Source organism: Varroa destructor, unplaced genomic scaffold (genome assembly GCF_002443255.2).
Source record: "Varroa destructor unplaced genomic scaffold, Vdes_3.0 BEIS01000001.1, whole genome shotgun sequence".
Classification (NCBI taxonomy): domain Eukaryota; kingdom Metazoa; phylum Arthropoda; class Arachnida; order Mesostigmata; family Varroidae; genus Varroa; species Varroa destructor.
Genome location: NW_019211454.1, coordinates 24,890,701 through 24,915,103, shown reverse-complemented (window position 1 = coordinate 24,915,103; position 24,403 = coordinate 24,890,701). Strand labels below are relative to the sequence as shown.

General features: G+C 43.5%; 1 protein-coding gene across 1 annotated transcript; it reads left to right on the top strand.

The window, feature by feature from the left end:
* The first annotated feature begins 9,164 nt into the window (after positions 1-9,164).
* Positions 9,165-22,899, top strand: LOC111255411 (uncharacterized). Its single transcript, XM_022817372.2, has 2 exons — positions 9,165-9,304; positions 18,744-22,899. The coding sequence occupies exons 1-2, from the start codon at positions 9,290-9,292 to the stop codon at positions 20,475-20,477; spliced, it is 1,749 nt and encodes a 582-aa protein (XP_022673107.1). The 5' UTR covers positions 9,165-9,289; the 3' UTR covers positions 20,478-22,899.
* Positions 22,900-24,403: the final 1,504 nt, after the last annotated feature.

Here is a 24,403-nt window from a genome sequence, read left to right as displayed (position 1 = left end):
TATATATATATATATGCGCCTGTAACTGACTGACTGACTGACTGACTGTTCGGCTTTCCGTGAAAAGGCCATCTATACCAGTCGTTTTCCGTTCCAGTTTGCTTTGTGTTTAAAGAAAAGAGAAATGAAGAGAGAGAGAGAGAAAAAAAAAGATGAAGAAGCGGATGGAAGCGAAAAGGAAGATTGTACGTTTGGACGTCGCTAGCGGCGGGCCGGCTGTCGTGGCGACGTCGCTGCCATTTTGCTGTGTCACTTCTGGTGAAACCGTATCGAGATATCAGGAGAGAACGAAAGAGAAAAATGACCATTGCCGTCGCATCGTCCATTGCCGATTCTCGCGGCTTGGCCATCTATTTTCGCTTCCTTGTCCGTACAACGGCTTGTAACGGACGCGCTGCTAGTGCTATCTGACCGTGCTTTGTGTGTAGCCATGCTGGCCGCTCTGCGAACATTATCCTACTCTTCAGTCAGCCCCCCGAACGAGCAACGTAAAATTTAGCACTTTCAATGTCCAGATTAATAAGTCGCTTTGCCTGTTTATCGGCGTTGTGGGCATGAAAGATGGGAAGTGCAACGGGCAGGAGGCAAGATGTCACTAGTATATTTGTTGCATGCTGTTATATACGCTGAGAAGCATACCAGTAAGAGTAGGCCTGGGTCCATGGGACCGAACGAATTTATGTGAGATTCACTCATCTACGACGTCAAGAAACATTTCTCTATGACTCAACCATGAAGCAGTTTTCGCTAATTTTTCAACAAATAAAAGATCGCCATAATTGAAATGACGACAATTCAAACAGCGCTGCGTGCGATTAGGTAATAGCAAGCACTAAAAATACTGAAAATAAAAAAAAAAACCGTTTTATATTGGTCTGTACTTTCTGATTTTTTGACTGAAAAATCGTCAGTACTTTCAAAAAGTCTTGGAGGCCATTATAATCTGCCAATTAGGGGTATAGATGTGTTCTCAAGTACGAGTAACTGACTGGATTAAATCAAAGTGTGTTTTACTGATAAGCATAGTAAATTCAGCAAGATCGTCAATTTACTGATCCTGATACATAACAACTGCATGTCAATAATTTGTCGAGTAAATTTTGGATTTTCTCGATCGTTTTGTTAGTAATCTTGCTAGGCTGGTGCATTGGAAATTTGCTCCTTCTGCTTGACACAACGTGCATTCTTTTACCCGTCGTCAACATGTAGGTCCATTTCTATAGATAGTATGCCACACGCGGGGATATTCGCATCTTTCATTAATATTGCAGTCCATTCGGTAGCACCGCGCGGGCCCGTCCTTCTTCGGTTCGTTTTTTTGGTTAACTATACAGCAAATATAGTCAGAAACCAGTCACCTTATTTCACATACTGTGAAGTCTTATCGTCTTGCTATAGGACCTGCCGCTCGGCTGTCACAGTTCTTGCATTCACAAACAGAGCCTACGCTGTCTACTATACATTCAGCTACGACCCTGTAACAGTGATTCGTGGTAAGTGCATCGATGACGTATATAACCCATATGTATCGGGGAAACGGTGGCTAACGTCAGGAACTCCGGAGTCAAAAGTGGCGCTTGTCGAATCGAGCTGACGACTGCCGATGGTGCGTTCAGCCCGTACACAGAGACAAGCATCCCTGCCGCTGCTGCTTAGACTACGGCGAACGCGGGCAGATCGATATTTGTTCGTTCCTGCGTTTGTTCATCGGTTCATTGATGCTCCCTCTCTCCACCCTCATTCCGGACCCTGGACTACTAGACAGGCCGTTGTGGGCCGCGTGGTCCAAATTCTTGTCATTTTTTGGGTGTCGCCGAAGATTTCCGGAATTCCGCCGCTGTCGTGCGCTGTCTGCCGTATCTCAATCTCCGTATTAGACGTTATTCTATATCTATATTTGTAATCCACTTACACCCTAATAAAAGGAAAACCATACCTGCCATATAAAAGGTAGGTGTATAGACAACCACATACATATATTGGCTTTCGGGATATATATATATATATATGCTTTCAGGAAAACGCTTAGAGATAAACGCAGAAAGATAAGTTCCGCGACTCTTGCTGGTAGATATCCTTAGGCTAGAGTCATTTCTGTTTGTAAGGAACTCAATGTGACCTTCGTTTGATGATTTTGTAAATACAATGGCTGACAACAATGGAACATCGTACATTGTCTGTATGAAGAAATTAGAGCAAACCTGCTGCTGCTACAGAGTACAGACGTTTCGTACACAAAAATCGGTAAACTCTGAATAAATGCTTGACGTTCGGTTGTGGCGTTAAATATGGCTTTGAACAGTTAACCCCACCACAAAAGGAAGTGTATCTATGTCTAGTTGCAAATTTCGGCCACTAAATATCCTAGTGGATAAACCCGTACTTGGTGTAAAGTCTAGATCTGTCTAGCAAACTGCGACATATCGAGCTCGTTTATGCCCACTCAGAGTCGGATGTGTATAGGTAGATGTGGGCTTCTTGTAGCTATCGCAAATAGACTAAAGCAGATGTCGAATAAGAAATCTCACATTTTTTAAACTATTATTTTCGGAAGGATTTTGTAAAGTTGTCCTGTGCAATATAAGGCTGTTTACATGACGACGGGACGACAACGCCTTGCCAGGATAGAAATCGGCTGCCTGTGTACATAGAGTGGACCGTCTCGGAATCTTTTTTCCTTCCCAAATAAAAAGGGTCGCTTCGATTTAATATGTTACACGTGATGAACGTGACGTTTCTGGCTATCATATCTATTTGATGTAACAGCCATTTATGGCGGACATAGCTCTCATTCAAGACTTTAACCCACATATTCGTGCCAGATGTTTCCATTGCAGATTTGCGGCCGGTTTCTAGATTGTACAAATGAACAAATTGCCGCTTCCGTATCGAGACTTGTTGAACTCACACTCAATAATATTGTAATCTAATAAGTGTATATATGGGCTGTTTCGTGATCATATGTGCCTATTCCAGGACAAACTCGTTTTCTCTGATAGCTAGTCCATACTAATCGGCTAGTCGTTGTCAGTGCTCTGCACGGCTAATACGCGTCTATCCAAGTGCGTTATGATCGTAACTACGAGCAGATAGGCATGTGACTATCGCTCATTCGAATCTCAGCGTTGGTAAACACGACAACGGCGGAAGGTTCTTATAAAGGGTTAAAGAAGGGGTGCTTGTCTGGTCATCATGTCGTCTCATAGATCTGTTGAAGAATCCTCAGATAAGTTTAGCCGGACCTACTCCGCTAGATTCCTAGCGAGGGCAAACCTGAAATAGCTGCCTTAGATACACGTTCAAGCTGTTAAAAGAGAAAAGGGAGCCAAAGACGCTAAAAAATTAGCTGGTGCATTCTTTTGCTGGGTAAAACATGGAATTTCTTTGGATACTTTAGCTATCCACTGTCGCATAACAGTCTATTAAATATACTGATAAACTTTTTAAGTGATACTTTTCTTTTTCTGGGAAAAAAATGACATATCGTCTTTACCTTGCCTTGAAGGTTGCCAGGGAAATTGCTTTTACCCACAGCGTACCCATTCTTCATATAGCGAGCAAGCTGAATCATTTCTGCGATTGATTATAACATCGAGTATAAATATTTTTTTCGCTCGAGATTAATCGATTACGACCTTCTGCTTTATTGAAGCACCAAGAAGACAAATTAGATTTCTAGCTTGTACTTTTGGTAGGAATAATCGGTCGAACTCTTATGATATATAACATGTTTCTAAGGCGGCCGTGAGCAATCCGTGACATGGTAGCCCTACCGGCCTGAAATTCACTTACGATTTCATCGAGACCAAACAGTTATCAGAAATACACCTTTCGAAATCACCAACAACTCAGGAGTCGTTTTTGTCCTTTCCTTCTCAACTGTGCTGGATCCTGGTTTTGCGTCTTACGCCCATTCCTAGACATTGCCGTAGCCTGTCGATCTGGAGTAACGCAAGGAGTTCATTATCTCATTAGCGCTTCGTACTGCGCGAATAGGTTAGATAGTAGCTGCTGTTCGGCCATACTGATACAGAAGCACTGTTCTATACTGTGGATGCAAAACTGGCTACATCCTCTTCGGCTCAGACATTTCCATAATAATACGGGTTTTGAATAAACGCGTCCGTAAAACCATACAGGGTTACTCAAAACAACGAAAACCTGCATTCATGCACGTACGCTCATAACGACTACCTCGTTTTGATTCAATTACAAATTACACTTCATGTTATCATAAACTTGATCAGCTTACAAGTTTCAAGAAAAATCAGTTATTTTGAGGGTTTCATCCCCGTCAACTACTGAACCATTTTTTTGCTATTGCAAAGAAATATCTTCTTTACTCTCACTTAGAGTAAGATGATTTTACAAGCTGTTTCTGCTTGATACGTAGATTGACATGAACTTCTGAACTAAATAACCTCTTAGGTTTTACAAAGAAGCAGCTGGCAGCTTTTTGGCAGAAAAAATCATCATTTGGTCATAAAGTTATTAATAAATTAGGCTCAACAAACTTTTGATAACTCAGAGAGTGTCGCTGAACGTATATCAAAGGGTTGATGAAAAAATGTATGATACTTCCGTAGTAGCACTTATTTTTACGTCTAATCTAGAATCTTGCACAATAAAGCATATGTGAAATAACCTGATAATGTTGGGCGGACGTATGTACTTCTGTTTCCCCATTTACGTTTGCTGACAACAATAGCGACAAGCAGTAAGATTAGATCCTTCACATCTCTACGTTCTGCGCTTTATTTTTCTGTCGTCTCGCTATAAAGGACATCGCGATTTAAATGTCTCCCATGATCTATCGTTCGTGTAACTCTTTCATTGTTTCAATGTTTAACTCTATCGCCTGGAAGAAACGCGTTCGCTCGGTACTATTCCTGTGGGGCTGGAAAACGTTTTTTACCGCCTGGAAGAGGGGTAGAGTCAAGTAAGGGGGTAATGGACGATGATCGCCGGTAGCTGACGCCTGCTTCAGCAGCAACGACCGCCACAATAACAGCAACAGCTAATAGTTAATAAGAGCAGTAAACAAAGCGGACTGCGCATCTACAAGGATACAGGCAGATCCGCATATTATGAACCTTTTAAGCATAGAATATTTTTTTACAGAGTGTACACACTCACAGGCTCGCAAAGCTTGCCTACTCGTTTACTTACTATTTTAGCGATTATTATGGCCAATACATAGGCTGCAGGCCAGCTGCTGTTCTATCGATGTTAACATAATGATCATTATTGCTATTCACTCTATCTTCTTCTGCTTCGAAAAACAACGACCAACAGCCATGAACTGAGCTATAGTATCTGTAGCGACGGCAACGTTTAAGCCGTTGCAGGTGCCATTGTTAACGATGGTTTTGCTATTGGAAAAAACTCACTGAACGCATTCTAAATCTAACGGAACTGGCAGTCCGTTCGAGTAAACAAAAGATGACAGGCACTTTTTTTTTTACTGCGTCCATCTATCGATAGCCAAATATAACGATAGGCGGACCACGGCGGATTACTGTAATTCATATTTAAAATAAGCCAGGTCTCCCTGGATCCAGTACCCAGTGATTTTCTCTTTGAAAACGACACATATGCTGGTCGCTACTAACGGTGCTGCTACTGCTGCTGCCTGATGAGCATTGCTTGCAGTAGCTTCTTTACGGCAGTGACTTCTCTGCCGTGCGGTTCGACCGTTGGGCCCTTTCTGGATTACTGCACGCCAATATAAGAAGTAGCCTGCGGTCTGCTGGTGGGTTGATACGATGGCGTTCGCTAAGGCTGAACTACAACTCAATGGGGTCCGAACCCCAGGCAAAGCATGGGGTCGACAAAAGTGGAGATACATTACCCTGCAACGAGAACGAATGAATGTGTCCGCCAATCTGTGCATATATATATATATATATATATATATATATATATATATATATCTATATGTATATTTTTTTCATATAAAAAATATTATGTATATATTTTTCTTCTATTTTATATGTCTTCGTTTATTGCGGGATAGTATTATTCAACGTTCACCCAAATTAACTGGAACACGTGTCTGAAGTGGCCCAGACAGAAATGATCATCTAAGTGAGTTAAACTGATTTGACCCGCGGATTTTCAAAAGTGCCGAAATCAATACCAACCCATATTCGGTTTTTCGTTAACGTATCTTTGATAAAATATGTGTTGTTTCTAATCTCGATCATTTCTGGTTAGTGTATTCAGACGATGTTAAGGATGCGCATTACTTCGCGTCCATCATACAAAAACATACATCAAAAAAAAAGATACAAACACGGTCATAAATTGCGTTATTTTTGAAGATATTCTGTTTGAGATGGCAAATCGTTTCCACCTGTGCTTTATACAATGACTAATTATTCATTCTCCATAAAAATACATTTGGTACAATTATGTCAATTATGATTAAGTTGATAAACGTTAGAGTGTCGAACGTTCTTTTGCTCGCGACGACTAATAGACATGCTTCTAAATATATTTTTTCTGCTTAGGGTTGTAGAATGCAGAAAATATGTATCAACGGTCGGATTGGTGGGGTTCAAGAGGTTCAAATAAGGCTTATGGGTTAAGGTAGTTTTTGATTACATCTTAGACTCAGTTTTCTGCCATACGTTAAATAGCTATTCAATATGATTTGCGTGTTCCTAGCTCTGAACTTGATAAATAAACGTAAAATGTGATATATTTCACTTTTATATGTATCTGCTTTGTGCGTGCTTTTTGAAATTAACCGAATAGGTAGCGATGAGGCTTGACCACGATATCCCGTCATGCCGCCTTCAAGTCTGCTTGAATAGATGAGGTAAAAAAACATCCATGCAGGCAGCTAAAGCCAAAAAAAAGGACCAAACAGAGGCCTAATAACGTGCAAAGCATATTGGATAAATAAAGATTACCTACGGCGGCAAACGTGGCAAACCTTAGTGAGTTCTTAGTGGCAGATGCCGGAATTAAATTATTCTCTCTCTGCGGTGTACTAATTTGTCTAGAAACCAAGATGTCCTGATTCCAGGTGCTTGTTTTTCCTAGTAGGTTGTCAAATAATAATTTACGGCAAATTTAACGGCTTCTTCGAAATAGAATAGTATTGCTAGTTATTTTGTGGCAGGTGTATTGCATTTTCCCCGTGTCTCTACGTGAGGTCAGCTGAATCAACAGAACGCGATTGACAACAGTGCTATTAAAGTAGATATCAGCAATGTGTGGGCTTTTTCTAAATGCGACCTCATTGGGCCATTGACTCGAGCGCAGTGTGCACACCCAGATACATGAGACACAAGTCATTTGGTGAAAATATAAAGATTCATGATCTTGGTGACAATTTATAGTATAGCGGCTTGACGAGGTTCCACTGAGCAATTTCATTGTCAGGATAATCCATGAAAGCAATTGATGCTATGTAGGTATATAAATGTGCGCGTGTCAAGCGTGTCCGATTTCAGGAAACTCGCAGTAGCAAATTCGGTTTAATACAGAAGAAATGATGACATATATTTAAGGTACCCCAAACAAAGTTTACAATTACCTTTCTTTTTTTTATGCGTTGTCATTGCTCTCAAGTTTATTTTTTCCTTTGTTCTGACATTACGCTGCGATAAGGTACATGCCTAGATATCATTATAAATATCGCATATGTCGGGTGTGCTTCAATGCAGGCCTAGAAGTTTTGTCAATTTTCTGAGAATCTGCTTATTAACGCCGCTTCATAGTTGAGATAATATGTTAGCGGCTGGCTTTTTTTTTTTGTTACAGCTTTAAAAGCAAAAGGACTTGATCTAGAGAAACTCGAAAGGCAGCTCCATTAGGCTTATTCAGATAGTACGATTATAGAGTGCTGAATGTAAATTTCTGCCTCAAGCTTTCCTGCTGCCTCTTTGCATGTAGGGAAAAACAGTGTCGCAGCGGCAAAGCTTGAATTTCCATAATTGTCTTTATAAATTTACCTAAAACAACATTACCAGATTATGTCGCACCCCAAACAGGTTCCTCAGAATGTTTCAGTGTCGTTTTGGTTAGTAATAGTATATTTTTTCCCAAAGCCGTTATCCTATGCTGACAGATAATACTGCTCAAACGAGCGCGGTGTTTGCGATAGTTCTGTCGTTTCGTTCTTCTCAATCAGCCCCCAGCAGACCCACACTGAAATCTATTTCAGCAATAATGTTCTAGTGCCATATTGTTAACACGAACGTGGACGTTATCTAATTCAGTTCACAGAAACTCGAGCTTAAACATTAATATTCTTTTTATTATTATATAGGCACTTAACGCTTAAGGCGGTAATAACGGCTTATACGGCCCGAAGAAAATCTAACACATGGCTATAAATTGCAAAGAACGTTGGGCTTTTTCAATAATTCCACGCCTGACTATACCTCTGTTCGACTCAGTCGCCGAACGTTTACGTAGCTTAAACGGCGAGCGATATGTATGCATCATTATCGGGTAAACGTCTTACGGGTAAAAACTAGTGGATACACAAATAAGTTAAGTTAGCTGCAAAGAACTTCTTTGTTAATGTAAGTGTTGTATTGATGGTGTGAAATTTTATAGTCTAACGATTGACAGTGAGAACTATTTTCGTCAATTTCAGTCAATCCGGTATTGAGGACCGTGAGGATTCAAATCACACTTTGGCAACGTTTTAGACAACGATACACATTTTGTGAAATATGCTGCGACTGTATGTATGCATATAAGTACGTGTACGTAAGTATATGTATATGTGGCATGTTTGTCTTTTGTCACGATTCATCCGTCATTCCGTCGATGCTTGAAATTTTTACGTGGCATGAATTTACGAAGCTGATTCACGCGCGCAAACTGTCCCGTGCCGCTTCTGCATGTCGCTGCCTCGTTTGCCCATGTGTATCATTGTGGACAACAGTTTGTTTAGTAACTGAAAGTAATGGCATATATCCAATTCTCCTCTGGGTATCCACGTCAGCTCCAAGCCCTTCGTGCTATTCATTAATGCCGGTGAATCGCAATCCTCCTGGCGGGAATTGGTGCGCGGACTGCGTTTGCTGTCTCCTTTCCCAGACACTTTCCATTTCTCTCTTATCGGCGCGCAAATAGCGGTTCAGCATGCGACGTCTTCCCAAGAAGGTTTAAATCGCTTGACAAGACCCGCTGCGCCAGAATCGCCCGACGGAGCAAAGCAGCGTCAGCTCGGCGCTAGGAATAGCGAGATCAAAGCAAGTAAAAGGTGGACTGACTACACAACAACAGTACGAATCGGATCAACCATTACCAAAACACAGTCGCCATGCGGCTCCTTATGGTGAGCGCCATAGAACCCCTGCTTGCTTACGTGCTACCTAAACCTTCTCGAAAATCACAAATTATATTTCAATAACGTGCATCACTCGTCGATCCTTGTTTATCGTGTGCATCTGGCTATTGGTTATTTCTACTGCTACTGCTAAACGTCCAAAAGTGTCTTATAAGTGCGCCTACCTGCCCGGTCTATTTCTACCATATCGCTACTCTGGATTACTCCGTCATCACAACGCTGAGGTTACGTTTACGGTGCTATGCAGGCGAATCGGTGTGCTATTGACGTGTACTCTACTAGCGGCCACGATATGCCGGTCTTGCTTACGTACTTCGTTGGTCCCATCTCCGGAACGAATAGTTGTCACGCTGAGCTTGACGTTCAAGTGAAACAATCTTGGCTTGGCCAGATTTTGATTTAAGTTGGTGCCTTCGTTCTACTCCACAGCATAAAAGCTTTCTTTAAGAGCCATATGATGTACACTCAAGTACGGAGGTCACGCAGTGTATGACTGTACACTTGATTCCGCCATTAGCGAGGCTATTATAAGGAGCACAGCCTGCCTGAGGGCCTGCTTTCCGTCTTGCTGCGTCCATTGGATCAGTACACTGGGTGCCTCTGAGTTAAGTGCATTTTCTTTAAGTAGCTGGATTTTCACCCTACCAGTTTCGATGGAAATGCATTGCCTGGATTCATGCGTAGTGTTTGGCTTTAATCGAATTTTGCCAAAGCGATGTAGAATATCGACAAGGTACTCTTTGTGGGTGATCCTGTGGGGCCCCCCCCCCCCCCACGTACGTAATCCCAATTATATGCAATCAGCATTCAAAAGATCGCTCGGGCGGTATGGAACTTGTTTTGAATACAAAACTGACGGCGTCAATTCTACGAGTGCGCGCTTTTACCTTTAACTTATGAAAGTTTTGAATTTTACGTACTGTATTTCCGTTAAGTCTTGCTTCAAATGACAAGTTTGATTTAAGTGCATGCGGTAATTGCTAAACTTTACCTTTGATCTCCTCTCGTCCACTAACTACCCTGTATTCGTTTGGCGTTTGCTAGAGATTGGTTTTCATATTTCAGTAAGAAACCAGTCTTGATCTTCTCAGCCTGAATTGCTGCTTGAATCGTGTTTACTGTACGACAGATATAATTATAACTGCATTAGATAATTTCGTATCATCAAGTATAAACTGTCTGGGTTAGCAAGTGTCCTCGACATAGTTCAGATCAGTTTAGTACGTGTCGAAAACCCAAATTGACGACGAAAAGTCATTTTTCATACGAGTTCGACGATTATCTCGCGTCTGTTAAATCGCCCTAGTAATACAGCACGTCATCTAGGCGACGCAGAGGAAAGCGAAGCTATAGGTTTGAATAAACCAATTTCTGATGCGTTATCTGCGCGATTCTCGTTTTGGCGTTTGGCATCCAAGCGCTATGGCGTAGGCAAGCGTGTCAAATCGGCACTTGCCCCGATTCCGATCGTCTGCCCAGTTCACGACAGAATCTAGTTTTTTTTTTTTTTTTTCTCAAATTTGCAGTAAAGTAGCGAAGTTCGTGTTGTTTCAACAACAGATTTCTTTATCGTTCCTTTATCTATTTACAAAAGCAGATACTTAAGTATGTCATATTACTTAACAAAATTATAGCCAACGCAATTGAATAGGGGGGCAACAAGACAGATCACACCTATCCACCTACCTACTTACTAACGCCTTTGTCATAACATTATTGCGTGATTACGGCAGGATAATCAGCACTTTTTTGTACGGCACTCTCCGACTAAGCCTCTTTATGAGAACAAGTTGTCGGATTCAATCTGTTGTGATAAACATGAAGAACTAGCTCTATTCGGGTGGGTAGTCGGAGCGCGTCGTACGTGGGTCACCTGCGACAGATCAGTGAGACGATCGGCTATTAACCAATTCCAGTGCTATTGTGCATCGATAATTGTTGATATTCAACACGTATTTATATATGTTGCCAACATTGAACAAGCGTAGCTAAATGCCCTCTGCGCTTCCGACGGGAACGGACCTATAGAGATACGTTCTCAGAATGATCCAACCAGGTATAGTTTTTTGCACACGTGTCAAAATATTACCACTAATCGTGCCCAACTCAGCTTCAATAGCTTCTACGTTGAGCGACATTCAGTGTTGCGGCATTTATTTATAGTTGCAGCATTGAATCTTAGAAAAATTTTATTTTCTAGGTCAGTAGTAATAATAATTACTAACGGCATTAGAGCATTTTGATTTGGGGCATACGTTGATACTATCAGAAGTACGTTTTTACAAATTATAGTCTTTACTACATTACGCATTAAATAGTTGATGCTTTAGCCTTCTTAAGTGAGCGCACGGCTTCTGAAGTTTGAGAAAAAAAGAGCTTCACTCTCAGAATACGCGTAGATTTAAGTCTTAAATAAACCTTTCAGTAATTTTCTCCAAGATTCTACTCAATTTCAAGTAGTATAAAGGTTTGGCAGAGTTTGAAAGCGCGATAGCAGCACATGTGTAGTTGAGCACGGTTCACGTTCTTAGTAACGAAACAAAAGTTAATTCCGTAACTTAAAGGTCCACAATGCACCTAATCGAAGGTTCGTACAATTCTAAATTTAGAAACAAATCATTAGCGTATTGTGACTGGTATCTCATTGACTCGATTACGACCTACGCACGATTTTCTCTGACGCTAAATTGTACAGTCAACAATGGAATGCATCTATATATTGAAATCATAGTTAAGCTCAGATACAGTCGTTCAAAAACGCACCCCGTAATTCTATGAAAGAAATATCTGTGATCTTTTCCAAATTTCAATTACTATATATGTAGCTAGAGTAATAAGTAATTTTCATAACAGCGCTAAATGAGTGGCAAGCTGTCTAAATTCAATGGCCAACAATGTTCTAGCGCTTCTAGGTATCTTCTTCGTTCGTTCCTTCCTTCCTTCTCCTGTATTCTCGTTGATCCAGTGCAGGGTCAGGGAGGGCGGAGACAGTGTAGTACCAATAAAACAGATCATTTGTCAATAAGTAAAGTGGCCTTATTAAGCGTTGAGCATTTTTTTTCTCACACTCAGAGTCGTTAACGCGTATCAGCTGCTTGAAAGCATTGTCAAGATTTAACTTTTATTGCGACTACCTCAAAGTTAAATTGGTTGTATTTTCTAGCCATTGACTTTCCGTTACTTTTGACAACGGCATATTCACCTTGATCTTTATACGTATTTTTATAGGACATTTTGCAGCTTTCGTAACAAGGCGAGCATTACGTATCATAGTCAAGCGTCGCTGCGTCAACTTACTGCCGTTCCATGTTCCTCATTGTAAGAGTTAGTTGTTTTTGATAATCTTTAGAACAATTGATGGAAGTGCTCGATCATCTCTACGAGAAAGCACACTGGTGTACTTGTCATCATATGGCTGTTCTTTTTTAGGCCGCTAGCTTATTCCAGATCTTGCAATTGTGAACGTTATCAGCGTATCTATCTGCTGCTCTATCGGTTACTGCTGATTGAGGTCTGTATGGGTACGTGTGTTTGTCCATGTCAATACCTGTTGGTATTCGCCGCTGGGTCTCTATGACCGTCTTGCTGCTCAAGCCAAGCTGTCGTGCTATCAGGAAAACATCGTTGTTCGCAGGTTTGCCTGTTACCTGATTGTGTCCTGTTACTGCTCCTGCTGTCGTGCGAACAGTCGCGGCTTCTTGGTTAAAGTGGTCTTCGTCGACGGTGGCGGAGCCCGATTCCTTTTGGATGGACATCACGGCTGATGATAATGTTCATGAAGATGCAGATGTTGACGATTCCGATGCGGCTGCTGTTCAAGCTTCGGCTGTTGCGTCTGCTGTCTGCACTTCCTGCTACAGATCCGCTGGTGTTACTGCTGCCGCTACTGGCGATTTCTTTAACCGCGACCACGCGGATGCGGCACCCACTGCAGCGCAATGACATGAGGGGGCTCGCCGGCTCTGGTCTTTGTCATAGGATAGACGGAGTCAGTCATTTCCACTGGCCGGGCAAAAAGTTGAGTTGAAGAGTCTACGAAATTCTTTCGAGAACTGTCGAGACGGCGTTAACGACGACGGTGACCGTAAAAATTCATGCATATTAATCAACTGAGTTAAAAACGCATGACCCGTCATTGACTTTACTTAGAATACAGCTGCCTTGAAAGGAAAAAAATGAGGTTACTTTCTTCTGTTGACATACGCGTGTGCGACCAGACGTCACGTTGCGTCAAAGTGTTGTTGCTTACCGTCTGTGTCTTCTTCTTTGGATAGCACGTACTGGACTATTTAGGATATAGCATTGTTTGGACGCTTTTGTGCAAATGGCAAAATATACGTGGTGGCTGTTTTCGGCTTCTTTTTTGTTCGGTGTTTAGTCGCTCGTTCCTTTCTTTGCAACTGTTACCCTTAACTTCGTCAAACATTTTCAGCTACTGACGTAGTATATAGCATTAGCCATAACAATTGGTCAGGGAGACAGCTCATCGAATGCGAGCACCCACGTGATGTCAATTGTTTCTGCTGCTGTTATTAGAAATTCTTCTTCTTGAACATCTATAGTAGTCCTTGTCATGTTCACCATCTCCCGTGAAGCAAGCATTTATTTGACCGATGGGGGTGTCTTCGTGCGTCTCGTTCGCGTTACGACAGCGCTGTCGTCCCTATCGCTAACGCCGTTCTTGCTTCTGCATAGGTTACTGTTGCTGCTACTTCTGCACTTCTGTTACACTTCGTTCGCACGACCGTTGGTGAACCAAAGAAGTAGTGTAGTTGCCCCGCCACTTTCGCGTTACACTGCTGGCTATAATAGTAACATAATTATGGTACTATATAGACCAGATGTGCTGTGGGGCATTGAACAGATGGCGCGAATAGCGCGGGCGGGCATCATTGAATTCATTTGTTTCACTTGTCCAAACTAACCTATCGCGCCAGCGGGAGCAGCGGGAAAGGCAGTAATAAAATCACTGTACCCGTTTTAGCGTATACGCTTGCAGCATCAAGTTCGTAAGTGTTTGCAAGCGCAACGGTGTTGAGAAACGTGAAAAGCAGTGCTCTCCCGTCCCGCTCCATTCATCTACCCAGTCACCCCAGCTTTTTGTACTGTTACACGCGATCGAACCGAAGAGGTCTATAGCTTTACAGGTCTGAGCTTGTCCCTCGTCCATCATACGTGTGTCAACCTTTTTCCCCACAGGCATGATAGTAGCGGCGGCATCGACAGTGGCATCGAAATAAAGACCATCGTCTTTATGTTCTTTGTGTCTCTGCGTGCTGCAGATGCCACTATTGTTGTTGCTGCTGCTGCCGTGGCTGTAGCTGTTGTTTCTACTACACATACACACGAAATCCGCTTGCTTCCTCCCTAATGTCGGGCAAAGGGAGCTTTAGGCCTTTAGTTTATGACGGCCATGGCAGTCGCGATCGTGACGATCCGGCTACCCCGTTCGATGTTCGCGGTTCACCACTTTCTATCTCAACAAAGACGACGACATCAACGATGGTGATGATAATCGCTGCTGCTGGTACACGATTAGTTGCTCCCTGTAATATTGCTACTGGTGCTTTTTCCGCTGCCGTCGCCTAACCCACGCTTCGTCTTTGTAGCTTGGTCCCACGTTTTGCTTGACGGCACACTTATTCCTCGATGGGGTTTCAGAACAGCAACTTTTTTCATGGCGTCTGTGATCATCGTGGCACCCTGGGGGGCAAGCAGGCGTGCACCGCGCCGCCTCATCACGCAACGCCGCCATCATCTTGAGTATCTTGACCGACCGCCCCACTGTCTCCTTCCTTCAAACGGCTCCGCTCCCAGCGGAATCGATCCTTCGTTGATTTCGGTGGCTGGCCTGATAATGAGCAGCAGCAAAGAGCCAAGGTTTCAATCGGCAGACGAGCTACTGGAGCGGCCGTAATGGTCGGGATGTTACACTATAACCACTGTCGTTCTCGCAGCTTCCGTTTCCATTTCCGTCGAAATGACATTGGATTTCGTTTCCCAGCTGGTGAAGTCGGTGGCATCATCGGTGTTGTCGGTCATGCGTTTCGTGCTGCTGTTAGTGGCTGGCGTTATTGTTGATGTCCATTATTAGGCATTTCTAGCACGCTGAATGTTCTCAGTGAACCAACAAAGATATAGGGGTGATCTGCATGATTCGTACGAATCCCGGATAGATAGATTTGCTGTTCTGGCTTTCGGATAGCAACAGCGACAAAAGCGGTACAGCGTGCACCAAAGCTATCAGCAGCAAGACGAAGGGGAAGCGGCAGTGTGTATATATAGGAGTAAAGGAAAGGTGCGACGAAAGGAAAGGCACGTTCTTGATTGCTCCAGCATCGACATTTGTTCAACGGCCGTTGCTGGTGATATGGGTCAGAACCGATGGGACAAAATGTTAGATGTTCTGTCGTGTATATAAATGTATGATATGACCATGATGATGGCATGGAATCAAGAACGATGTCCGCGCCAGAGGAGCGGTACAGACAAACAGAATATATATATATATATATATATATATATAGATTAGCCACGTTGCCGATTCCCTTTAAGTACAGACGGACTGACAGACGAACAGACGCAGCCATATGCCTATATAATACATGAACAGGCCAACATAAACGGAAACCCGAACATGAGACAGTGCAAGCAAGACTGCTACTGGACGATTTGGGTGAGCGAGTGGTTAGCGGTCGGAAAATTACGGCGATTCCATCGCTGCTGTCGTAGCTGATCGACAAGCTTCTCTTCGGGCGCGGCCTATTGCTCTTATCAATCTGTCTTCAAGGAGATTTGACCAGTTCGGACTTGTTGGTCGCTTGGTGCGTTTCTGTGGATCCGACGGCGCGACACAGTTTGAAAAAGCAGCGGAAGCAGGGTGTTGCCCCTAACGACAACGCCACCTACGGCTGACAACGTGCACGGCAGCGGACATGGTCCATTGCCGGGTTCGTTGCCACGCGGAGCCACAGCAGTAGGGAGGAGACGGGAGCAGGAAGCGCGCAGAAAGGGACGGAGACGGAAGGCTAACGGTCATGCTGCGACCGCCGCAAGCGCACACACGTGCTTAATTGGGTTGCTTGCTTGGCTGGATGATGAAACAGCACCCGTTAAAATGGCAAGTGACCGACGCGAGTGACGTACAGAGGGGATTGACAGAATTGATGGCCGACCGTGCGGCATCGCGGTACAGGGTCAAATACCTTTTCTAGGTGGTAGGTATGGCACCACAACTCGATTGCTTACAATAGTGGCTGGCTCCGTTTACGCCCACTGTACGCAACCGTTTCGTCTTGTCGTCGAGTACCTGCCGCGGCTGCATTTTTCGTTCGCTTTACGCTGCTTCGCTCGTTGCTCGGCAGCATTAGCTGGCCGATTGACTGAATAGCAACTGACTTGGTGGTTTATTCGTTACGGTGCAGTGCGCAGTTCGATCTACTATTGCCGCTGACGCTATGTAGGTCGTCTTCTAATTGGAGCGCCGATTCAAGTAAAATACCCGGACAGGAGTCGGAAAGCCGAAGTCCATCCGTCGTTTGACTATCCGGCTTACTGGCTTCCCGCTTATGCTTTGGATTTCCCCCAGTTTTGACTTGTTGCCCGTTACGACTTTCGCGTTGGTTTTTCCGCTTACCTTACGGCGAAATTACATCGTATCCCATCGTATGTATGTTAGTATTGATGCCGCTGCTATGTACTGGGGAATGAATTCGGTGTACTGCAAAAAGCAGATTTGTATGGCGCTATTCTTGTAGTAAGATCGATTGAGAGGCGCAGGAATAAAGTGAAGGTCGTCCGATGGTGGTTCGTTGTTGCCTCAAGCTTGGCCTGAGTGGGCAGTCTCGGCAGAACCAGGGCCTGTCTGTCTATGGACTAGCCAGTTTACTACTGTTGTTTCAGCTGCAGCTACTAGCATTATCTCGGCTACTGCCGTTACCATGATTATCACAACTGCTACTAGTACTGCGGCCACCATCAACTGAGCCGTGTGCATGCTGCTACCACACTCGTTGTTTCTGCGCCTCGACATGATGCGACGACGAGCCTGACCTGTTGTGAGTTATCGGTCGGATTCATCGTTGCTACGACAGTTCGATGATATGGCTCCGCTGACGTGTCACAATTCAGTAGGCGTTCTAGTCGTCTCAAGCTGGCTGCGCTGACTTTTTGGTGTCAAGCTGTCTACCAGCACGTCGCGTACAAATGTGACTGCTTTGACCGTTCAGGTATTCGTCAATGGCCTGATGCATGATTGTGCCCCAAAGATGCAGCGTCGTCCAGAGTCTTCTTCTATTCTGGGGCCAAAAGAGAAGACATCCCAGTTGAGATAGGATACTCGTTCAAATCGCACGTTCGATATCAAAAGCAGTCGCATTTTTCGATGCATATATGAGTTGAGAGGCGATACAGGTTTACTTTACGCTTTTGCTCTCCTGGTGCTAGAGGAGAGTATAGTTCATCTAATCCAATAATGGTAGCCAAATAATAATATTACACTGGTCGCTTTTCGTTTGCTTGCAAGGCAGAGACCTGTGGACTAACACAAAAATGTCGAGACGAGGAAAGCGCAAATCTAATTTCTGAGAATAATCAATTTTTCCTCTACCTGCCAAAAAGATCTCTTGTTACTCTAGTTCGTAAATGTAGGCCAGTCTGTCGTCTGCGCCGTCTTACGCTACTAGCAAGCCCTCGTCTCAATATGCACAGTGCGTACGATTATAGTCCCCAACTGGCGCAAACACAGTGGTTGTCAGACATTGATTCTACCTCATCTATGACCTACCACAGTCGAATTTCACACCAGAGAAAACCGCCGAGTGCCAACTGGCAGGCCAAAGGCCAATTCTTATGTCACCGGTTTATTAAGCGAAAACTTGCGCCCGAGAAATGTACCGATGCAATCGCTGCCTGTTTAAGGATCAGGAGTTGTCCCTTGTTTGAAGCTTAACTGCCATTGCCCTACCAACTAACTAAAGCAGCCTAAATAAGAACTGTTTGCGACACGTGATGACAAAGGAAGTTCGTTTCTTCATTTAGTATTGACATCTGACGATAAAGTGGATTTTCTCCAATTCAGATAATTTTAAAAATGAGTGACAAACTGTTGCGAGAAAAGTAAAATCAGATAGAAAGCTAACAGTTCTGGGGGCACTTTGTAGGAGGCGAAAGGAGGAACAGGTAAAAATGAACTTGAATAACGTACAATGACGGATGCATTAGTTTAGTCCCATAAGTAAGAGTCAGATCTAGAGGTATAACATTCCGAGAAGAGTATTATTGTTTTCAATTGTAATCCCAAGAGTTTATATTCAAATTAAGTTGGTCGCTCCAGTGTTCCGTTATCTATTGTACCAATCAACATTTCCTGTATGATATCCGTCGAGCGAACACAGCCTTATTTATTTTGTTTGTTTCTCGATTGCAGGTCATTTCGACAGCTGTGCTGCTGCACCACGGTCGGGCGCAGAACTTCTACCTGAGCGAGAGTGGCCCACCAGGGTATCCTGGTCCTGGGAATGCCCCTTACAACTCACACTTCGGCGGACCTGCGCCGACAACCAAACCGTCCCGGCCATCTTTTTTCCGAAATCCGCTTGCCGCCGCTAGCAATTTGCACAAGACTGTGATTGCTGGTATACGTGCACCTGCCTTCCTTAGCAACCTGTTGCCCTCAGCCAGTGCGCCACGTCCTAGCATTTTCTCGTTTGCTAAGCCTCCGCGTGGATTTTCTGGCGCTAATTCTCACCCTGGACCTTCGGCGCCCGTACCTTCGTTCGCGTCCTCTTACGCACCAGATGCCGCTGCGAACAGTAACTTCAATAGCTTTTTCGGCCGACCTGGAAGTTCATCGCCGGGTGGATCCCCAGGATCTTCATCATTCTTCGCCCCTTCGAGCCCCGGACCCTCGCCTTCACCGTACGCTGGCCTACCTTCTAATGTTATTTCGGCTTTGCAGAACAGTCAGTTTGACCCGTCTACGTTAGCAGGCGACCAACAGGAGGCTGCCACCAATGTCCACGAGATCAGCGGCTCACCTTACGATCGTTCCCCTCCCCGAATTCGGCCGGGTTTTAGTTCAGCAACAGATGATTCCGACATCTCAGCCAGCGCTGTTGTACCATCTTTGGCTGGGACAGGTTCCGGAACGTTCGATCCTTCATCCTATGCACCCCAAGGTGTCTCCGGTTTAAGCAGTCTCCAGGGCTCGTCTGGAGCTGCCGCTGCGGTTGCGCAGACCCTCCTGTCTCAACAGGCCTCCGTCGGCTCATCGGCTGCCCCGTCGAGCATTGCTGGCTACGATATTGGAGTTCCAGTTCAACTAGGTTTCCAAAGTCACACCGCTGACCAGACCTCATCTGCAGGTCAACAGGTCAGCAGCATTGGCCCAGCATACCAAATCGACACCTCATCCCTTCAATACCCGTCGTCCTACCAGCAGCCGGTAAGTCAAGGCCAGACAGGCCAAAACGCCTACTCAGGGCTAGCAACCGGATACGGTGCAGTTGACACCACCAAACAGCAAAGTAGCTATGGTCAGGGTCAATCGTTCGTCGTTGGATCGTCCCTTTCTTACGACGGTAAAAGCGGACCCACTTCTTATGCTAACTCGGCCAAGCCAGCTGACTACAGCGCTCAAGGTGGCTACACTGGTTATTCTACTAGCGGACAAGCCGGTAGCAACGAAGCCTTGGTTCAAGCGCTAAAGGCATACGCTAATGGCAATGTTAAGTACGTCCCTGGTAAACCAGCCGTACCTATTAATCATCAACTACAGCAATCTGCTGGCCATTCAGCTTCGACAAGCTATTCGACCTCTTCGTCGAGCTCGTCTAGCTTATATGCTCCACCAATCTCGGCGAAGAGTAGTAAGTACTCTTCGTCTTCTAGCTCGACTTCGTATTCGCCGCCTGTTAAATCAGCGGTATCATATTCAAATCCTGTGAAGTCGAGCTCAATTCGTTACTCGTCCAACAGCGGCGGCCTCTCGTATGCTGAGAGTGCTCCTCAGGCGAAATACCCTCAAAAATCTCATTTCGAGTCTACAAGAACAGTTGGATCGTCACTGAAGTTTGGTGACAATTCATCAGCTGTTTCATCTTCATCATCGGCATCGTCTTCTTCAGCAGCGGCAGCGGCTGCCAAAAAGAAGTCGAGCTAGACAGCGACCCAGCTTGTCTAGACAGATTCTAAGTTTCTACCCTCGAGAATTTTTATGTTTAATTAACCTAACTACAGTTACATTCAATACATCTGATCTACCATTAAGGTTTCTTTACCAAACAAACTGCTACTCTAGCAAAGCGTTACTTGCATTCAATTGACATCTTTACGATTTCCTAGAAAGTTTTAGTTTTGGAAAGAGAACACTTACTTGGCGGCTATGCTCATTCTTTGTTTGCTTCCGTTTTCGCATTCAAGTAACTAATTTAACTTTTGCTAATAGTTCTCGTTTAAGTTTCCTTGCTATGCTATGCTATGCCTCTGCTCTATTTTCTTTTTCAAAGAATTCCTGAGAATTCATCTGGATGTTTAAACTTCTGCTGGCTTCTCTACAATCACATCTACATAATTGGAGTTTCATATCCAGTTTTCATTCATTCGCTACGCCAAGCTTCTTAGATGCTCCTATTCGTGGTTCAGTTATCCCAACAACAAGCTCACATTAAAACATGTGCTTCATGTATTTCAACGGTAGTCGTAATACGAAAACGAACTAGTTTTATTCTTTACTATACGCGCGTTCTCATGATTTATTTCTATCCCTTAAGTGAATTGCAGTCGTGAGCCATCGTGAATCTGCCTTTTCTTTCGATTTGTTATATGAACTCGTTTTTGAAATCCCTAGATAATAGGCAAACCCTCTTTGACCTTCATACTATTTAATCTTCCACTTCTTTCCTTTTAGCTAGACGGCTTTATCACGTGCGGCCGCCAAACGTGCCGTGCCTAACGCTGGCGTTCGCCTAAGCGATTTTTCTCTTGAGTGTACAGTTGTTGCCGATAGTCTCGTGTGATGACAGCGCCGTCCGCCGCTCCCCGTTGAATTTTTTTCTTGCGACACCATTTTTGCCATCGCCAAGCACAAACGACAAGCTGTTTTCGTGGTCATTCGCGGTGTTTCGTCGTTTTAACGTTACATCGCCTTGCTTCCTTCCCTTTCTCTGTTTTTCGTTACTTTAATTAAATGGCGTCCAGACGCTTTAGGTGCATCGCCTGTAAGGGACGGTGTCTCGCCCATTGCTTCAAACGGCTGCCTCATATTTACCTTGGAATCGTCAAGCACTGCTCTATTTTTTCGTTTTAGACTTTATCGTCCTTCACCACTGTATGGAGCTCGAGCTCTCCTAAACCTTGTTCCATTCAGCGATCATACAGCGACTACTATAACTTACCTGAGTGTACCCTTCTCGCCAACTCCTCTATCCCTTGGTTTCTATTCCCTGACCGGTCTGTCTTTTCTAGCCCAATTATTGCCTTACAGTCGACGCTGAATGTGTGGCGCCGCTCGGCGGTCGGCCAGTTCAAATTCGTCGTCTTCCTTCTCCTGAATCTAACCAACCGCTATTCTCTCACGTTCACGTCTGGCGAATTCAGGCAATCTCGGATTGCTCTGGTCGCTGACCATTGCCAGCGGACGAGAACCCGCTCAACCGATGGCGGCCGGTATCGGGCTGTCCGCTCTAGCTATATGTATTGTAAATAATTTATTATTACCTCGAAAATGATAATCATAAAGCACGTGAAAGCAAAAGCAATGCGGACAAACAGGTGAACGATGATGGTTCGGTTGTACGTGGAAACACCGATCGATATGTAATGGTATCATCGCGCTCGACAAACAGTAATTAGAGTGATAATAATGGTAAGAGGAAAAGAATTATGACAGCGCTGACAATCAGAATCCTACTACTGATGTTCTAGCAGATATTGATAAGGACAAGTTGGATGAGAAAAAAAAAAACCAAGACGAAGCAAAATGACGAACAGAAACAGAAGAGATAATATTGTTGTTAATTACGAAATGGGTCGATGGAGAGGATCTTCATCCCACGGTAATCTTCGTCGAATTATCATGTCGATGTGTTAATTAATAATTATGGTTGTGAATAGTACCAGTATGTCATGTGGTCACGTAGTTATTTAATTTTCACCGGCGTTCCACGCGGGCGGTCGGACGCGGGTCGCGACATCGTCCGAATAAAGTCGCTCGTCTATCTGATGAAGCTGACCACGCATAGGCGCTCTCAAGCGTCCGATCCTATAGCCGACTGTCTAGCCTCAGTGGAACGCCTTGCTCATCCTTTTGATATTTATCTTTTTTGTATTAATATTGAGAATAATAATAATAATAATAATAATAATAAAAGGTGCCGCTACCATTGATGAAAGTTCTTTTCTCACAGGAGGTGGACGAGTTCATTATATTTCAGTTAATTTAGAAAAACAAAGAAGCGAACTACAAAAACATTTTATTTATGTACATATATTTCCTTTTCCCTACCTCTGCCTCTTACGTCGTCCTTATGATTCGATAATTATGTCAAGTAGATCAATAAAATGATCGAGTGAACGTACATGCATGATAGCGTTATAAATGTGTCTCATATACATGAAATTGGTATTCTACTCTGCTTTGGCAAAAAAAAAACTAAAGGCCGTAATTATTGTTTCGAAACGACTGGATTTGAAAGGCCTTTCTGCATTGATTTTACCCTAAGTTTCCGCTTTGTCGTCGTGGGGGCGAATCGCACACATTTTATTTATTTATTTATTATATATGATGTATGAGCAAACAATATTACTACTACTCCTCTTGTCAAAAAGGGTCAAGATTTGAGAATGCGTCAGCAGAGCAAATCAGGCAAAGGTACAAACTAAGTGCAATCCTGTACTATTCCGAAGGAAATTGGCTTACCTCATAATCTACTTGCGTTTTCACAACGATCAGAGGCTACGTTGAAACGAATTGTACACTGACGCCAAATGGAACATAATCCTACTGAAAAAAAAAAAAGATAGCCGAACGATAACTTTTGCAAGATACTTTTGATACTAAGTTAAGCTATCCGACAGTACTTAATATTGTAGTTCTGAAATACATTCTTTATATAGCGATTTGCACCGTAGCATAGAGCCCAATATTAGATAGCGGTAAACAACAACTGGTGTAACAGATATATACGTTCGTACAAGGATTCTTACATAAATTAGAGGTGAGCCATTCATGCATATAAAACAGGGCCAGAATAGGGCGTACAACTGCTCGACTCGCGCCCGTCTATTGCATTTTGCTTCGTTACCCGATCTCGTAGATTTCTTATGCCGAATTGACCTCGTTTGTTGTTATAAGCCTTGTACTTATCTGTCGACGACTCCTTGAGCTCGAACTCGAAACGAACAACGGGAGCAGCTCAAGGAATATGGTTGAAAAACAGCTCCTTGTTAGTAGTTGGCGTCGTTTCTATCAGATATAGAGAAAAGATTACTACTCATTAGAGGAGGAAAAAAAGCCTCATCAAGTGATGGATAAGAGACTTAATGTTAGACACACACACACACACACACACACATTGACGTAAAATCGATTCATACACGCTTACGCTTAAACGCATAATTTATTCAGAAAGTCTAGTCGGGTACCATAAACCTATTGCCCTTTATAACAGTCTAAAAACTCTTAGCGCTTTTTGAGATCGACGCTAAACGTTCTAATAAAAATATAAAAATAACAGCCACTTATCTCTTGAATGTGGTTTGCCATTAGTTGGGTATATTAAAAAATATGGAGCTTGTACGATCCTTTTCACATCCTTAAGGCGTTAACGGTGTGATGATACGAAAACGAGAGTCGCGCTTCTGTTTGTCAGTTAAAGCATTGAAAATGAAACCGTTTATTGATTTCATTAGATTTAATGTAAAAATATGTTGAAGATTATCAGGATAACAGATCTCACAGAAAGAATATTATTAGAAATCACCAAAGAAGAGACGATTTTTTGACATTATAGATGTATCAAAGGGGCGACGCCGAAAACTAGAGAATTTAAAGGATTCTAGCTGAGCGTTTCTCACAATGATATAGGA